We start from the raw sequence: 14,224 nt of genomic DNA, 5'->3' as shown, positions 1-14,224 counted from the left end.
GAATTTAGAAGAGTGCAGTTTCCTGTAAAAGTTTGCTTTGCAATAACCGCTAATAAGTCACAAGGACAGACATTAAAAGTAGCAGGGATCGATTTAAGAAAAGACTTTTTTTCACACGGCCAATTTTATCTAACTTGCTCCAAAGTCAGTTTATCAAACAGCGTAATAATTTTAGCACCAGAAAAATAAAACTAAAAATGTTGTATACAAAGAAGTTCTTGCTTAAACATAGGTATAACAATAAAATGTGGATGGCCTGTGTTTGCAAAGATAATCAATACTTTAAAAGGATCGTTAATAACAGTTAAAGATTGGTTAAGGACAAGGGCATATATATATATATAAGGAGTCCAATGGTCCCGGGATCCTCCCAAAATTAGAAATAAATATAGGTAATAAGTAATTATTATAGGGGATTTTTGAAACTAGGTGCACCAAGCACTGTTAAACCCTGCTAATTCCATTACCCGAGCAATGCCGGGTACGGGAATGCTAGTATTTTATATTGTGCGATTGAAGACTTGCACATTTCTCATTTTGCAACGTTCACTCAAAAATTTTAATCCATATGCGCCCAATTTGATACCACTTGTAAAAATTATCATTTATTTTCATCAGTGTCTTGTAAGTTTATGAAGAGTTTAAGTTATAAAATTGGTTTTAAAACTTGGTTAAGGATGTTTCAGACAGTGACAAAATACATAACTCGTAACATGTTTCATTAATTGTCTTTTAATTATAATAGTAGCTCAGCTCATTACATTTTGCTTTAATTTAAATTTTCAAAAAAATACGTTTAATGCTTAGCTCAGATAGTTGCAATTTCATGTATATTGGTATATTTCATGTAGTTCTGCTTTAGCCCTGACTTAAAGGTAGTGGCTTACTGCTTAAGATGCATACTTTTGAAACCATTAATAATTACCTGTACCTGTTGACATGATTGTAAATGTATATTATAATATTTTTTAAAAAATCTTTTTCCCCCTTTTTTTCTATAGGTTTGTCATGGAAATCCTTCTGAAAGATCACGTTTTATTCGCTGCATTTATAATTTACTCAACTCTAATAGCCCTTCAGTACGCTATGAAGCTGCTGGAACACTTGTAACTTTATCTAGTGCCCCAACGGCTATTAAGGTACTTAATTTTGAATTCTGATTTGTCACATATGTTTCATTTCTTTATATTTTAAGAAATTGGTTCAATTCATGAATACGGCCTTGGGAAGGAAAAGGACAGTATTACCAAATTTTCCTTTTTTTTTAAATTTTGAATTTTTGTCATCTGTTTTGTGCAAACTTGTTTATTTGGTTCCTGCTGAAAATAAAGCGTGAAAGAAAGGACAAATTCCAACATTTTACTATTGTTAGTATGGAATACGAAGGTAAAAAAGTTCAAAAATGTGCTGATCAATGGTGTTGTCAGGGTAAGTTGAAGACTTACTAAAGAGATTTGTTACACACAGATTGTTGTTTGCCAAAAAGATAAATTAGGTTCCAAGTGTTGGCAAGCAACTTATTAGTATTTGCAGCAAAAATAGTGATAGTGTAAAGAGCAAAAGAGGGAGCTTAATGAAACAAGTATCTTACAGATAATTAACATGTTGGTTGAGTAAAAATATGACAATGTGTAAATATGTACAAATAAAAGCATATAAAAAATGTTTTAAAAAAAACCTTTGCAAACAGCTGTTTTGAAGTTACAAAATTTTATTTTTAATTCAACTCTTTTTAAAGGCTTTTATTTGTACTTACTTACATGTTGTCATATTTTTAGCCATTTCCTTTGTGCAAAGTTTTCGACTTTTTTTTTACATAACATGTTAGTTATTTGATATGCCCCCCCCCCCTGTTCCCCTACTAACTAGCCATTAAAGTGCATAACAGCATATTCTACACCAGATTAGAGGTTATCTGTAATGATTTTAAGAATGTCAGGTCTTGTTAGCATACCACCTCAACAGCAATTTCAACACTGATAACGCCATTTTTCGGCACATTTTGGATCTCACAACTGTTCTGGTGAAGTACACTCAAACCTGTTTTTGTGCAGCGGATAGGGACGACATAAAAAAATTACGTGAAAGAAAATCGTTCGTTTTTAACACAACTTCGTCTGTTTAAAAGATAACTCCATCCTTTTATAAATAATTTCGTCAATCAAGTCCCAATCTGATTGAAATTTTTATATACTGCACAAAACAAGTTTGTACAAAAAAGTCGCACAAAAAAAGACAGCACAAAAACAGGTTTGAGTGTATCTAATTTGGATCAAACAGTAGTGTTTAAATTAGAGCGTTTGAAATCGTAACTGTAATTATGATCACTCTGTTGGTCAGCATAACAGCCATGAATCAGACTGGCTTTTTGCACTTTTGATTGTATCTACAAAATGAATGCTACACACCTAGTACTTAAATGCCACATAATTTTCTTTTTAAAACGTAACCATTTTTGAAACAGGATAAACTTTCTTATTATTTCTGACACTGATGAAAACATTTCTCATAAGATTTTTTCTGAATAAATTTAAATCCAGTAGTTTTAAAAGCATATTTAATGCATGTTTTTTTTTTGGTTTGAGCCATAATTTCTTTTAATGTTGTTAACCCTCTTTTGTTCTAATTATCTTAGGCTGCTGCAAGCTGCTATATTGAATTGATTGTAAAAGAAAGTGATAACAACGTAAAGCTTATCGTCTTAGATCGTTTGATTGCTTTAAAAGATGTTCCAGCCCATGAAAGAGTTTTACAAGTAAGCCTGCATCATTAATCCTTATTTACTTAAAGTATGTCTCATTCTAATACTGTCAGTAATTATCCTTTATTTTTGGATTTTTTTTTTCTTTCATAATTATATGTAGTGATAAAATAAATGTTTCTGAAATACTATAATTTCTAAAAAAAATCATTCAAATACATTGCCAATTCCCAATGTGTAATTGAACCTCATCTTTGTACAGGGTGTCCGAGAAAGATCCGTACAACTTCAAAAGTTTATTGAAAAAGAAACGATAGGGTTAAAGCGAAACTAATTAGTACATTAGATAGAATAACTCAAAGTTTTTTTTCCTATAACTTAAGTTATTTCCTTAGGAAATTTCTACATGAGACCCTTTCGTAGCTCGAACAATATCAAGACGATAATCCAATTCCATCCACGACCATTTCAGGGTGCTAACATCACAGTAGCTACAGCTGTTTGGATGTTTTGTTCCGTTGTGTTTGTGTATCGGATTTCATTTCGATAAACAACCCAACACATTGAGCTTTCTTCACACAGTCTGTTATTGAAATAACTAAAATGCATTAATATTCCTTTGCGTGACATGTAGCGCCATCAAAGGTCAGAAACATACTGCAGAAAAAACTTTTTTAGTTATTCTATCTAATATACTAATTAGTTTCGCTGTAACCCTATTGTTTCTTTTTCAATAAATTTTTGAAGTTGTATGGATCTTTCTCGGACACCCTGTATTTTAATCATTATCAAATGCTTCGAAATTTTAATTTCTTTAATAATTATCAGTATAGATTTAAAAAAAAAGCAATTCATTTATGCAATTTTCTTTTTTAATCATTTTTCTATATAATGCTTCTGTTGCAGGATCTTGTTATGGACATATTACGTGTTCTAGCTGCATCAGATTTGGAAGTCAGGCGAAAGACTTTGAATCTTGCTTTGGATTTAGTCTCTTCTAGAAATGTTGAAGAGGTAATATTTTTCTCAACATGGTTAAAAATAAACTTATTTGAAGTGGCTAAAGCTCAACCAATCCTCTTTGACATTGAAAGCATTATGAAATATTTCCCTTTTAAGTTAAAATCAAGGTTTCTGGCATTACTAAACCACAATTGATTGCTTTATGATCTAGGCCAGAGGTTTTCAACTGGCACCCTGGATCGCATGCGGTCCTGAAAGTTTTTAGTGAAAATTATTTGCAGCATTAAATTTCTTGCTCGTGTGAAAGAAAAAGTTTTTTAAAAAATGCACATCTGTTCCACATTATGTTCATTAATGTTTACTGTATTTTATGGACTATAAGATGCACTTTCAAAATTCAGACGTGTTTCATATGCAAAATGGTTGAAGCCAGTAGCATATCTACGGGGTCTAGCCCCCATGGTGAACTTAAGAAATTGTGCCCCCCCTCCAAGGTCATCTTGATGGGAAGTCGCTGGAGGTAACTGTAGTTTTCCCCCTCAAAAAGAAATGGGGGGGGGGGCTTTTGACTAATTGATTCGACAAATTAAGAGAGAGTATTTCAACTTCAATATTCTTATTTTCTTTTTTTAAATTGTTTCCAATGATGTCCAATGTTTCTTCGCAGTAGATGTTATGTATGTATGTGTGTATATGTCTGTGTGATCGAATTTTATCATTCGGTAAAATTGAGATTTCATTCATTAAAACCAATGATGTTTGCAATCCGTAAATAAATATAATGTACCTTTTTTTACCAAATGACAAAAAAAAAAAAAAAATCAGTTTCATGTATAGCAAGGTATTTATTGTTTCTTTTTCAAAATAATTTTAACTTAAATAGAATTTGTTTTAAAACACTAGGAGAATGTACAATAAACATATTTTATACATTTACTAAAAGAAAGCAACATTAAAATTTATTTTAAATGTAATCAAAGCATTTAAAAAATCTTATTATAATTAGGAAAGCAAAGCTACCTACAAAAGGATTGCTATTCTGAAATTGGCTTATGAAACACAACCATTTACATACAGGTAAAATAAAAATACAGTAAAACCCCTACTATACATTTGCTAATTTAGGCTTCCCAATATTTTGTTCAAATAAAACTTTTTATGCTTATAATATTTATTACAATGAAAATAAATACTTAGCGTTAGAAAAACTATACACAACAAAGTGTCATGCCTCTCCTTGCAAAATAAAAAAAAGAACAATTGGTTATAGAACGCCTCAACCACCGCTCCCTGGTATGCAAATTGTGTATAAAATGCTTTAGCTACCTCAGTGAATTAGAATGGAATTTAACACCACAGATAATCCCCCCCCCTTTTTTTCTTTGAGAATTAAGAATTGTTTCACTTTGCCCTTTATCTCTTTTTTCTTGTGATTTTTTAAAGCATTTTTCTAATTGTATGAAAAATTTCAAAATGAAAAAAAAAATCAAATCAGTCGAAAAGCTGCTGCCCTGGCTTCTGTCTTCTTGGCGAGAACTACTCTTGTCAACCCCTAGTTATGTCACTGGTTGAAGCTCTTCCCTGACAGAGCTTGTGGTGGACATCATTGGTTGTAAACCGACCTCAGTTTATCTTAAACATTTCATATTCTTTTGACAGAGTTTATTTTTATTTTATTTATTTTTTTTAGTTTGTAATGTTCATTATAATGCTATCCGCCCCGGAAAAGCATTTTGGTCACTGCTCTAGCCATGTTGTGGCCCCATTACCGAACCTTGCAGCCCCTAAACACTTAGAAGTTGGAAACCCTTGATCTAAGCAGTTTATGTATAGTAACCAACATCATTTTATCATTTGAAAACTTTTTTTAAAATGTATTTTAAAACCAATTTCAGATGGTGCTTGTTCTAAAGAAAGAAGTTACGAAAACACACAATACAGTTGAACATGAAGATACTGGAAAATATCGACAACTATTAGTTCGAACACTTCATTCATGTTGTGTCAAATTTCCTGATGTTGCTCCTGCTATTATACCAGTTGTAAGTATACATTAAGGCTTAGCTAAGACTAATACACATATTTCAAAAAGTTTTCTATTTATATAAGTCCTTGGTGTTTTATGAATGACAAAAATTCCTCTTAAATTTATTATGGCATGTATCACTTTTGTAGTCACTTTCACCTTGTTTTACCAGCTTTTTCACACATTTAAAAGGTTTATGTTGTTTGTACAGACATTCTTTTTAAAATATATTTAAAAAAAAAAAATCCTGGGATATTTTGTGCTTGTGAGAAAAAAAAAATATAAAATAACAGAAAATTCACAGCACTGGAAAAAAAAAAGTTAAATGGTTAGAGATTTTTAGGAAAATTTGTTTTGAATTTTTTATATGAAATTTAGTAAATGAATAAAATAATTATTAGAATTTCATGGAAACTAAAACTATTATCGCTATAACACAACATTTTTAAAACAGAAATAATTTATTAGAACATTTCACTAGAATACTTGCTGTTTGGACTGTTTCAAAAGTTGTATTTACTGTTTTGTGTCATTTTATGCTTGATTGAATACCATTTTTCTTAATGAAATTCATGGAAACTAAAATTATTATCACTATAAATAAGCAAAGCACCAATAACACTGAAATAATTTATTAAAACATTTCAGTAGAATACTTCCTGTTTGGACTGTTTCAAAAGTTATATTTACTGTTTTGTGTCATTTTATGTCTGAATGAAACACCATTTATCTCAATGAAAGATATTTGCATTAGCAGAATAAAATATGAAAAATAGTATTTAAGCCTAAATACTATTTCTGTGTGCTTGCTTTGCACTAAAAAGTATGAAATAAACTTAGTGTATGATTTTTTGTTCATAACACTCAAAAATTACAGTTAATCTTAAGATTTTATATATTGCGAAAGAGCCAATAAAATTTAGTTTAAAATTTTGATAGGAAACATTGGGTTTATGTCAACAGCAATTTGGACAAAACTGTATACCTCCATTTCTTCTCTCAAAATTTTAATTTTAATTTTATTTGCTGCTGTAGAACAGGGTGGCGACAGATCAGGGAGATCACGGAAAAGTCAGGGAACTTTATTAATCAGGGAAATATCAGGGAATTTTGAAAAAATAACAAAAAATCAGGGAAAATTGATTTTATAAAGAAAATAATTTTTTTTTAATTAAGTACTCCAATTCCCTACGCATTTTCCGCCAATTATCTGTTCAAAAAAAAAGTAAAATTAATGAGGTGGGATTATACACTGCCGCATATTTGTGCATCTTTTTTCCTCAACGTCAAAGTATTGAATCTTGCTTATTAAGCACAGTATGAACTTCCTAAGATTGCTTCTGTGTCTGTTAGGTTGTTTATTTTACCTTAGCTAGAAATTTCCTTTTACACTTTCAATGCTATGTAAAATAAACAACCATACAGGCAAAGAGGAAGCCTTCATTAATGTCTTAGCTCCGTTGCCTTTATTCCATTGTCTCGAAGTAATTAAGTTCTGTAATCACGATTTCAGGAAGAAATCTTTGGTTTTTGAATTAATACTATAAAAACTTAAAAGTTATTACTTCTTTGGGTTTTTAATTTAATTGCTAAAATTGAACTTTCAATTAAAAAAACTTTTTTTTTGCTGTTATACTATTTGTTGTCACTGCAGATTATAAAGGTTTTCTTTTCTTCAGACTTAAGTATTTTTTAAATTTTATAACCAAGTTGTATTCTTTTATATATTTTGATATTAACTAATTGCTTTTTTTTCCTTGCATTCAAAGTTGTTTGTTACAAAAGCAATCTAAGATTTTTTTTTTCGTTACATACTGAAATCATTTGAAATAGAGTTAACTTGTGAACTGAAGTAAATATCTTTATTTTTTTATTGTTAAAATGCTGTATTCATTCATTAAAACCTATGTTCTTGATTAGAGAAAAGCTCCCTACGAATGGATGTCAAATGGTTTCATCTGTTTTGCATAAATATGTCAATTAGTTATATAAGAACAACTACATTACTTCTATTCTTTCACTATTACTTGTTATTCTTGCAACAATTATTATACTGTTTGAAAACTTAGTTCAAAATAATTTCAATTACTTTTTAGTTCTATCATAAATACACATATGTTTTTAAGAGTAATTTTAATAGTTTCTTAAAATTCTTATGCTAAGTGGTTTCTGAAAGTAAAGTTTTTTTTTTTTTTTTTTTTTTTAATTTTCTATAATCTTTCCATGTATAAAAATTTAATATACTGTGTTGTAGGTTTTTCTTTCCTTCCAAAAAAAATTGTCTTTTTTTTTTAAATATATCTTTAGTTCAACAACTTTACACAACTTAAAACGTTTAAAATACTGCATTTAATACAAACATACAATGAATTTCAAGTAGAGCAAAGAAAGAAAACCATTATCATTGGTAACATAAATCAGGGAAATTTGGTGAACTTAATCAGGGAAAAGTCAGGGAACTTTTTTTCACAGTTCCTGTCGCCACCCTGTAGAATTAACCTAAATGTGTAGATATTAATATTACAGAGCTGCCAACTGCTACGAAAAAATTGTAGTTTCTACGAACAAAAATCTTGAGTTATGAGTCTTTTCATCCATAAGCTCACTTATTTTGCATTGAAAAAGGGGTTTCTTAAAACCTCAAAATACTTGAGTGTAGTAATCTGCAATTTTACGTTATCTTATTTTCACTAATTTAGGTTTTTAAAAGTTGGCTACTCTGATATTAACTGCAATTTTTGAGTGTTGTAACCGAGGAAACATGTACTTAGTTGAATAAATACCTTTGTGCAAATGTAAAAATAGTTTTAAAAGAAAGAAATAATGTTTGATGGCACAAAATTGCAGGTTACTTGCATTCCTATTGGTTCTTTATTGGTCTATAATTTTCTCAATGGTGTTTGGTTAATCAACTATTTTTACTTTTTATGCTGCTTGCTTATTTGACTCTTTGCTTTTGTCAGACGTCTTTTCATCCATAAGCTCATTCATTTTGGATTGATAGAGGAGTTTCTTGTTACTCCAAAACATGTCTGTAGTAATCTACAATTTTGTGCAATTATAAATAGTTATTTATTATTTTTAAATCTTATTTCATTTCATACGTTTAAGTGAAAAACAGTCTTATCAAAATAGTATTTAGACTCAAAACTCAGTTTTAATGTTTTATTCTAGAGTTTTTTGTTTCAATATTTATTAAGGGGGAACTTTTTAAAAATTTATTATATATTTAACTGTTATGCCTATTGTTATTGTAAAAGAAATCAATATTCACATTCGTTCTGTTTTGAATATATTGCACATAAAGAGGTAGCTTACACTTACCACTAAACTGTTCTATAAATATTACAACTGTGCTTGGAGCAATTTTTTATGCCTCGTAAAATTTTTAAAGATTGGTTTCAAATGGCTGACTTACCTATTCGGTAATGTAATTCAATTATTTAGGCATTCAAATCAAATGGTAACCATGAATTTTCATGGAATTTCCATGAAAGAATCTCAATAAACTAAAATCTTCGAAGTTAATTTTTCATTCTTGCTAGCCGACTTTCACTTTCTGATACCTTTTCCTGTGTCATTTAAAAAATTTAGTGGAAGCTGAAACTAAGAACTGACCGACTCAAATTTTCTAATACATATCCAAGCAATTTCAAGATTTAATTGAGAGAAAAATTTGCAATTAAAGCTCTTTTATTTAATAAACCAGCTGCATTGCTCAGCTTTTCACAGTCTACCTTGAAAATAAAAATTGTCAAGTGACTTATGTTCAATAATCAGGCAATGAATAAAAGAAAAGAAAACATGCAAAATTTCCCTCCTAAACAATGACGACGGATATTAAAATATTTTTAAGAAATTAAATCGAGAAAGATAGATTTAAAAAGTGTAATCATGGAAACACAAAATAAAATAATTGTAAGGAATTAAAATGCAAAAGAAAATGGTTAAAAATTTGAATGAAAATGGGATTTTTTGAACTTGATTTAAAAAGGCTTGTAACTTTTTTCATTTCAAGATAGAAGCTTAGTTTTTCAACCATAGGTCGAGATGGATCTGAAGTAAAAAATATCGCTCTTTCCAATGGTGTCAAAAAGAAAACTGGGGGACAATTCCTTCATTTTTTATTGATAGATTTAATGAAGAAAGTAGTGCCTAAAATTCAGCTAAGCCTAAAAAAATTTGAGCTACAAACGCGAATAACTACCACCATAATTAAGTTAGAGCATTGAAACAAATTGCATATAACGCATAAAATTCTACCCTTTCCTACGATATGTGATATTAATATGTGCAAGTAATTTTTCATCCTCATATTTACTAATTTATGTGAAAATTGAGCCTAAATTGGAATAAAAAAAGAACTCATTGATTTTTTTTCGAACCGGTCTGCAAACCCTTCCGGTGAAAAAGAAAGCTACTGTTAAAATTTCAGCGAAATCGGCCAGGTAGTTCTTGAGTTTTGCACGTTCAAACAAACAGACGCTTTTTGGAGACTTCTTTACACCATGTAGAAATACTTCATCTTTTATCTTTTGAGTCAAGCCTCAAGTATTTTAAAATGTTTCTATGTTTAGACTGATTTTTAAGTTACTTTCACTTTGATTTTCATTTAGCAATTAATGCATCAAAATTTTACTCACATTACCTGTAAAGCATTTTTCATGGCACTATATCTACTACTGACAATCCAAATGATATTTTTCCTATAATTAACATGTAATTTAGCCTGCAAATTGTAACACAAGCAAAAGAGCTCATAAAACATTTAAGTAATGAAAACATCTATAAAATATAAGTAAAAGTATCTGAATTAAAGGCTTATATTTAGCTTAATAATTTATGCTACCATATTTCTATGCTCGTAGAAGGATTATCCCAATCTACTTAGTAGTAACAATTAGCTATGTATTAAAGAGACATGGCAGAAATATGCTTATGCGCTATCACAAGCAAGCAAAATGCCTGAATACACATTGCTCAAGTTCTGCCTTGAGATTAGTTTAACTTTATTAACAAAATTAAATTTATAATTACTGTTATTACATTGTTTTTGGCAACTATTAAAAAACAGAAGTAATTGACTGGGATTAGGATAGAGAAAGTGACTGAAGAAATAGTCTTTAAAATCCATGACAGCTTCAAATAAGGAGATTTATCAATTTGATAGAAAAATAAGAGTATAGCTGTTTCACTCTTCTGCTAAAATTACTTTAAAAACATATCTGTATTACCATGGCACATCGATATTTTCAAGCTATTTAAATTTGTTATTTAAAAAATCCTCAAAATGCAGATTTTCTCATTAATTCTATATTTTGTTCTAATGAAATGAAAAAAGAAATCTTCAAACTGTTCGCATTAAGGAATTATGAACAGTTGTGTCCATGAATAGTTGATGTTTGGATATTAAGTACATACCATGAAACATTAATGTCAGAAACTTCTAAAGTAAAATTTTTTACTGTTATTTAATTTTTATGATTGACTTACTGAAAGTATTTCTTAACCCTTAACTGGCCATTAAGATAAAAAATCTGTTTAATGAGAATGTTATAAAAAAGAAAAGAAAAAAATGTATTTGTAGTTTGTTGCTTTTCGTGTAATTGCACCAGAAATGTGATTTTTTTTTTTACTTTTTTTTTTATTGTGGTGAAAGTTTTAGGTGTCTTTCATAAATCTTTTCATTTATTAGTTGCTTACATTTTTTCCAAAATTTCTTATTTTGTGTTTTATTTTCAAAACTTTTAGCTCTTAGAATTCCTTTCGGATAATAATGAACAAGCTGCTGCTGATGTCCTTGCTTTTGTTCGTGAGGCAATGCAGAGATTTGAACAATTGCGAACTCTAATTGTGACAAAGCTGTTGGAAGTATTTTCTTCTATCAAAGCATCTAAGTAATTTCACATTCTTCTTTTGTAATTTAGCTAATGTATTGAAATTTTTCTCAGTTAAAGTTACAATGGATTAAAAATTAATTATCTTCGCTTATTTACAGAATTCATCGTAGCGCTCTATGGATTCTTGGTGAATATTGTTGTACAGTGGAAGACATTCATAGTGTAATGACAGAGTTTCGGCAATGTTTGGGAGAGGTATTTTTTCTTTTCTTAAAATGCTTATCATTTTGTGCAATTTAGTGATAATTTTTCAAAAAGCAAATTTAAGAAAAATAATTTCTTGACTATTATTTTATTAAGAGGAAAAAATCATTGTATACATGTATGTCTTTGTAGACTAGCTGCTGAAGTTCCCTCTGAAATTTCTTGGATTCCCACTTTGAAAATAGTCACCCTCGCTCAAATGATTCATCAAGACATTTTGAATATTCATTTTTCACTTGATTTTCATGGAACAGAGTCTCATACATAATTTTTAAACTAAGATTTTTGTACAAAATAAGATGAAATGTGTGAAATTCGAATAGGATACATTCAAAGTGATTTTAAACACCAATTTTCTCATTTGAAGAGAATAAACATTAAGCCAGTAAAATCACAGGGACAAGGAATTCTCCTAAATTTCAAAATGGCTCATGTGTTGTTTCTCTTGCACATTCTGTTTAGTTATTGTTATTGCGATCTCAGATGCCAACAAAAACATTGAATTTCTTTTACTTTGAAGTACTTGTTTCTGTATTTACTATGCCTTATATTATACAAACTCAGCCTGGAATAAGGTCTCTAATAGGGCATAAACAATAATAATAAATTTCATAAGCAATGAAAGGAAGTAGTATTTCAAATATTTACTTTTGAAAATAATTAATAAATTAAAAATATTACTTCAATGGGGTCGTTTCCAAAATTTTAAAAGTATTTTTTTCTGAAAGAGCACACATAAAAACATAGGATCTAACTATTTTTTAAATAATTTGTTTAAGTTTAATATTTTTAAAAAATCCCTTAAATCGGTCCGCTTTTATGTTAGCATTTCTTGCCAATGACATCGCAAATGATGAAATGCCATTCCGTGTTGCCATTCACACTGCAAAATATTTAATTCCCATCTTTACTCACATGTATTGGCAACGATATGGTTGATAGCAAGGGTAGAGCACAATTTTAATTCGCTTCTTGATTATCATAATGTGGAAATGAGATAGAAAGATGCGCCATTGTGCATCATTTGTGACCTCATAAAGACCACGCCTTGTTTGAAGAATCGGACATTTTAAAAAATTAAAAAATAACTGTTGGGAAAATGAAAGTATTTTCTGGTTCCATGTTATTTTTTCGCTTATTCTATCAATTTCAGTGACAAAAAGTACTACTTTTGACTGAAGGAAACAACCCCATTATTGTTATCCAACAAGCATGGTGTACTTGGAGCTTAAAGCCGACACCACTGCAACTGAGCTATAAATGATAAAGTATTGACTAGTAACAATACTGTGTAATTTTGTTACAAAGCATTGGTTTTTTGCTGTAATAAAAGATGTCTGCTTATTTATTAAAGTCATTTGCTTATTACCCATTTTGCCCAGATTATCTGTGTTCTCACTTATCCGGATTGCCTTTGGTCCCAGTTTTTCCAGATAAACTAGGTTCTACTGTACTTAAGTTTGCATTTTAGTATAAATGTTGGTGATATGGAACCAAAAATAGAAATTGATGTTTCTAGTTGAATTTCAATTATGATAACAAAACTGAATCATTTCAGATCCCAATAGTAGATGATGAAATGAAAAAAGCCTCTGGTGAATCAAAGGAAGAGAAGGATAACGATGCTGCAATGGTTGCTCCTGTTCAAAAACTTGTCACTGCTGATGGCACCTATGCAACACAAAGTGCCTTTAGTTCCACTCCTGCTGTTAGCAAAAGTATGAACAATATCTTTTCTAGATACTATTAGTAGATCATGTTCATTGTTTTGATTCTTGTTAGTGATTGTACTTAATATGATAAAAAAAATATAATTGCTAAATGTTTTTCTGTGGCTCGAGACCAGTCTAACCTAAGTTGGCGATTTTCAAATTATTACGGGATTGCACGTGGAATCTGATTTCGCATTGAGATGAAAGAACATAATTCTGTTAAAATAATCCGTTGCATTTTTTTACCAGTGTTATAAGAGCGCAAGTCCCAACTTTTTATGTGCAAAAGACGAATGAGGTAGTGAGAAGCAAAGGGTTGCAAGTGGCAAAAGTAAAAATTTGGAGATAACCAGTACAAATGGTAGGTGAACCTCTCCTCTGTTTTGGGGCAAGAGATTGTACTAGTATCCCTGGTAGCTGCTGCTGTACAGCACGATTTAGAGAAAAATTTCAATAAAAGCCTGACTAGGAGCTAATTTTTAAACACTTTACACTCTCTTGCAAAGTAGTGGCGACTTAAGTTAGTCTGGTTTTGAGGTACAGATTTGAGGCGTGCTTATAAAACAAGTGATCATATCACATATTTCGAACCCTGATAACTCGAAAATAATGTAGTGTTGAGTTAGATCATGCACTACTTTTGTTACAAAAAACTAATAATAATTGAGTTTATTTTAATTGGATTTCTATATATGTAACTTTATTAATTTTGAAAATG

At 29.9% G+C, this 14,224-nt stretch overlaps 1 protein-coding gene across 2 annotated transcripts in view; it reads left to right on the top strand.

Annotated features, from left to right (window-relative positions):
• LOC129230581 (coatomer subunit beta-like) overlaps positions 1–14,224 on the top strand; it is a 43,713-nt gene that overhangs the window by 7,357 nt on the left and 22,132 nt on the right. For both annotated transcript variants that reach the window (XM_054864987.1, XM_054864986.1), the window contains exons 6-12: positions 1,002–1,139; positions 2,636–2,755; positions 3,608–3,715; positions 5,560–5,706; positions 11,442–11,587; positions 11,689–11,785; positions 13,353–13,512. In XM_054864987.1, coding sequence (XP_054720962.1) covers positions 1,002–1,139; positions 2,636–2,755; positions 3,608–3,715; positions 5,560–5,706; positions 11,442–11,587; positions 11,689–11,785; positions 13,353–13,512 — 916 coding nt within the window. The remainder of the gene's footprint in view (positions 1–1,001; positions 1,140–2,635; positions 2,756–3,607; positions 3,716–5,559; positions 5,707–11,441; positions 11,588–11,688; positions 11,786–13,352; positions 13,513–14,224) is intronic.

Source organism: Uloborus diversus, chromosome 9 (genome assembly GCF_026930045.1).
Source record: "Uloborus diversus isolate 005 chromosome 9, Udiv.v.3.1, whole genome shotgun sequence".
Classification (NCBI taxonomy): domain Eukaryota; kingdom Metazoa; phylum Arthropoda; class Arachnida; order Araneae; family Uloboridae; genus Uloborus; species Uloborus diversus.
This window is presented reverse-complemented; position numbering and strand designations above follow the sequence as displayed.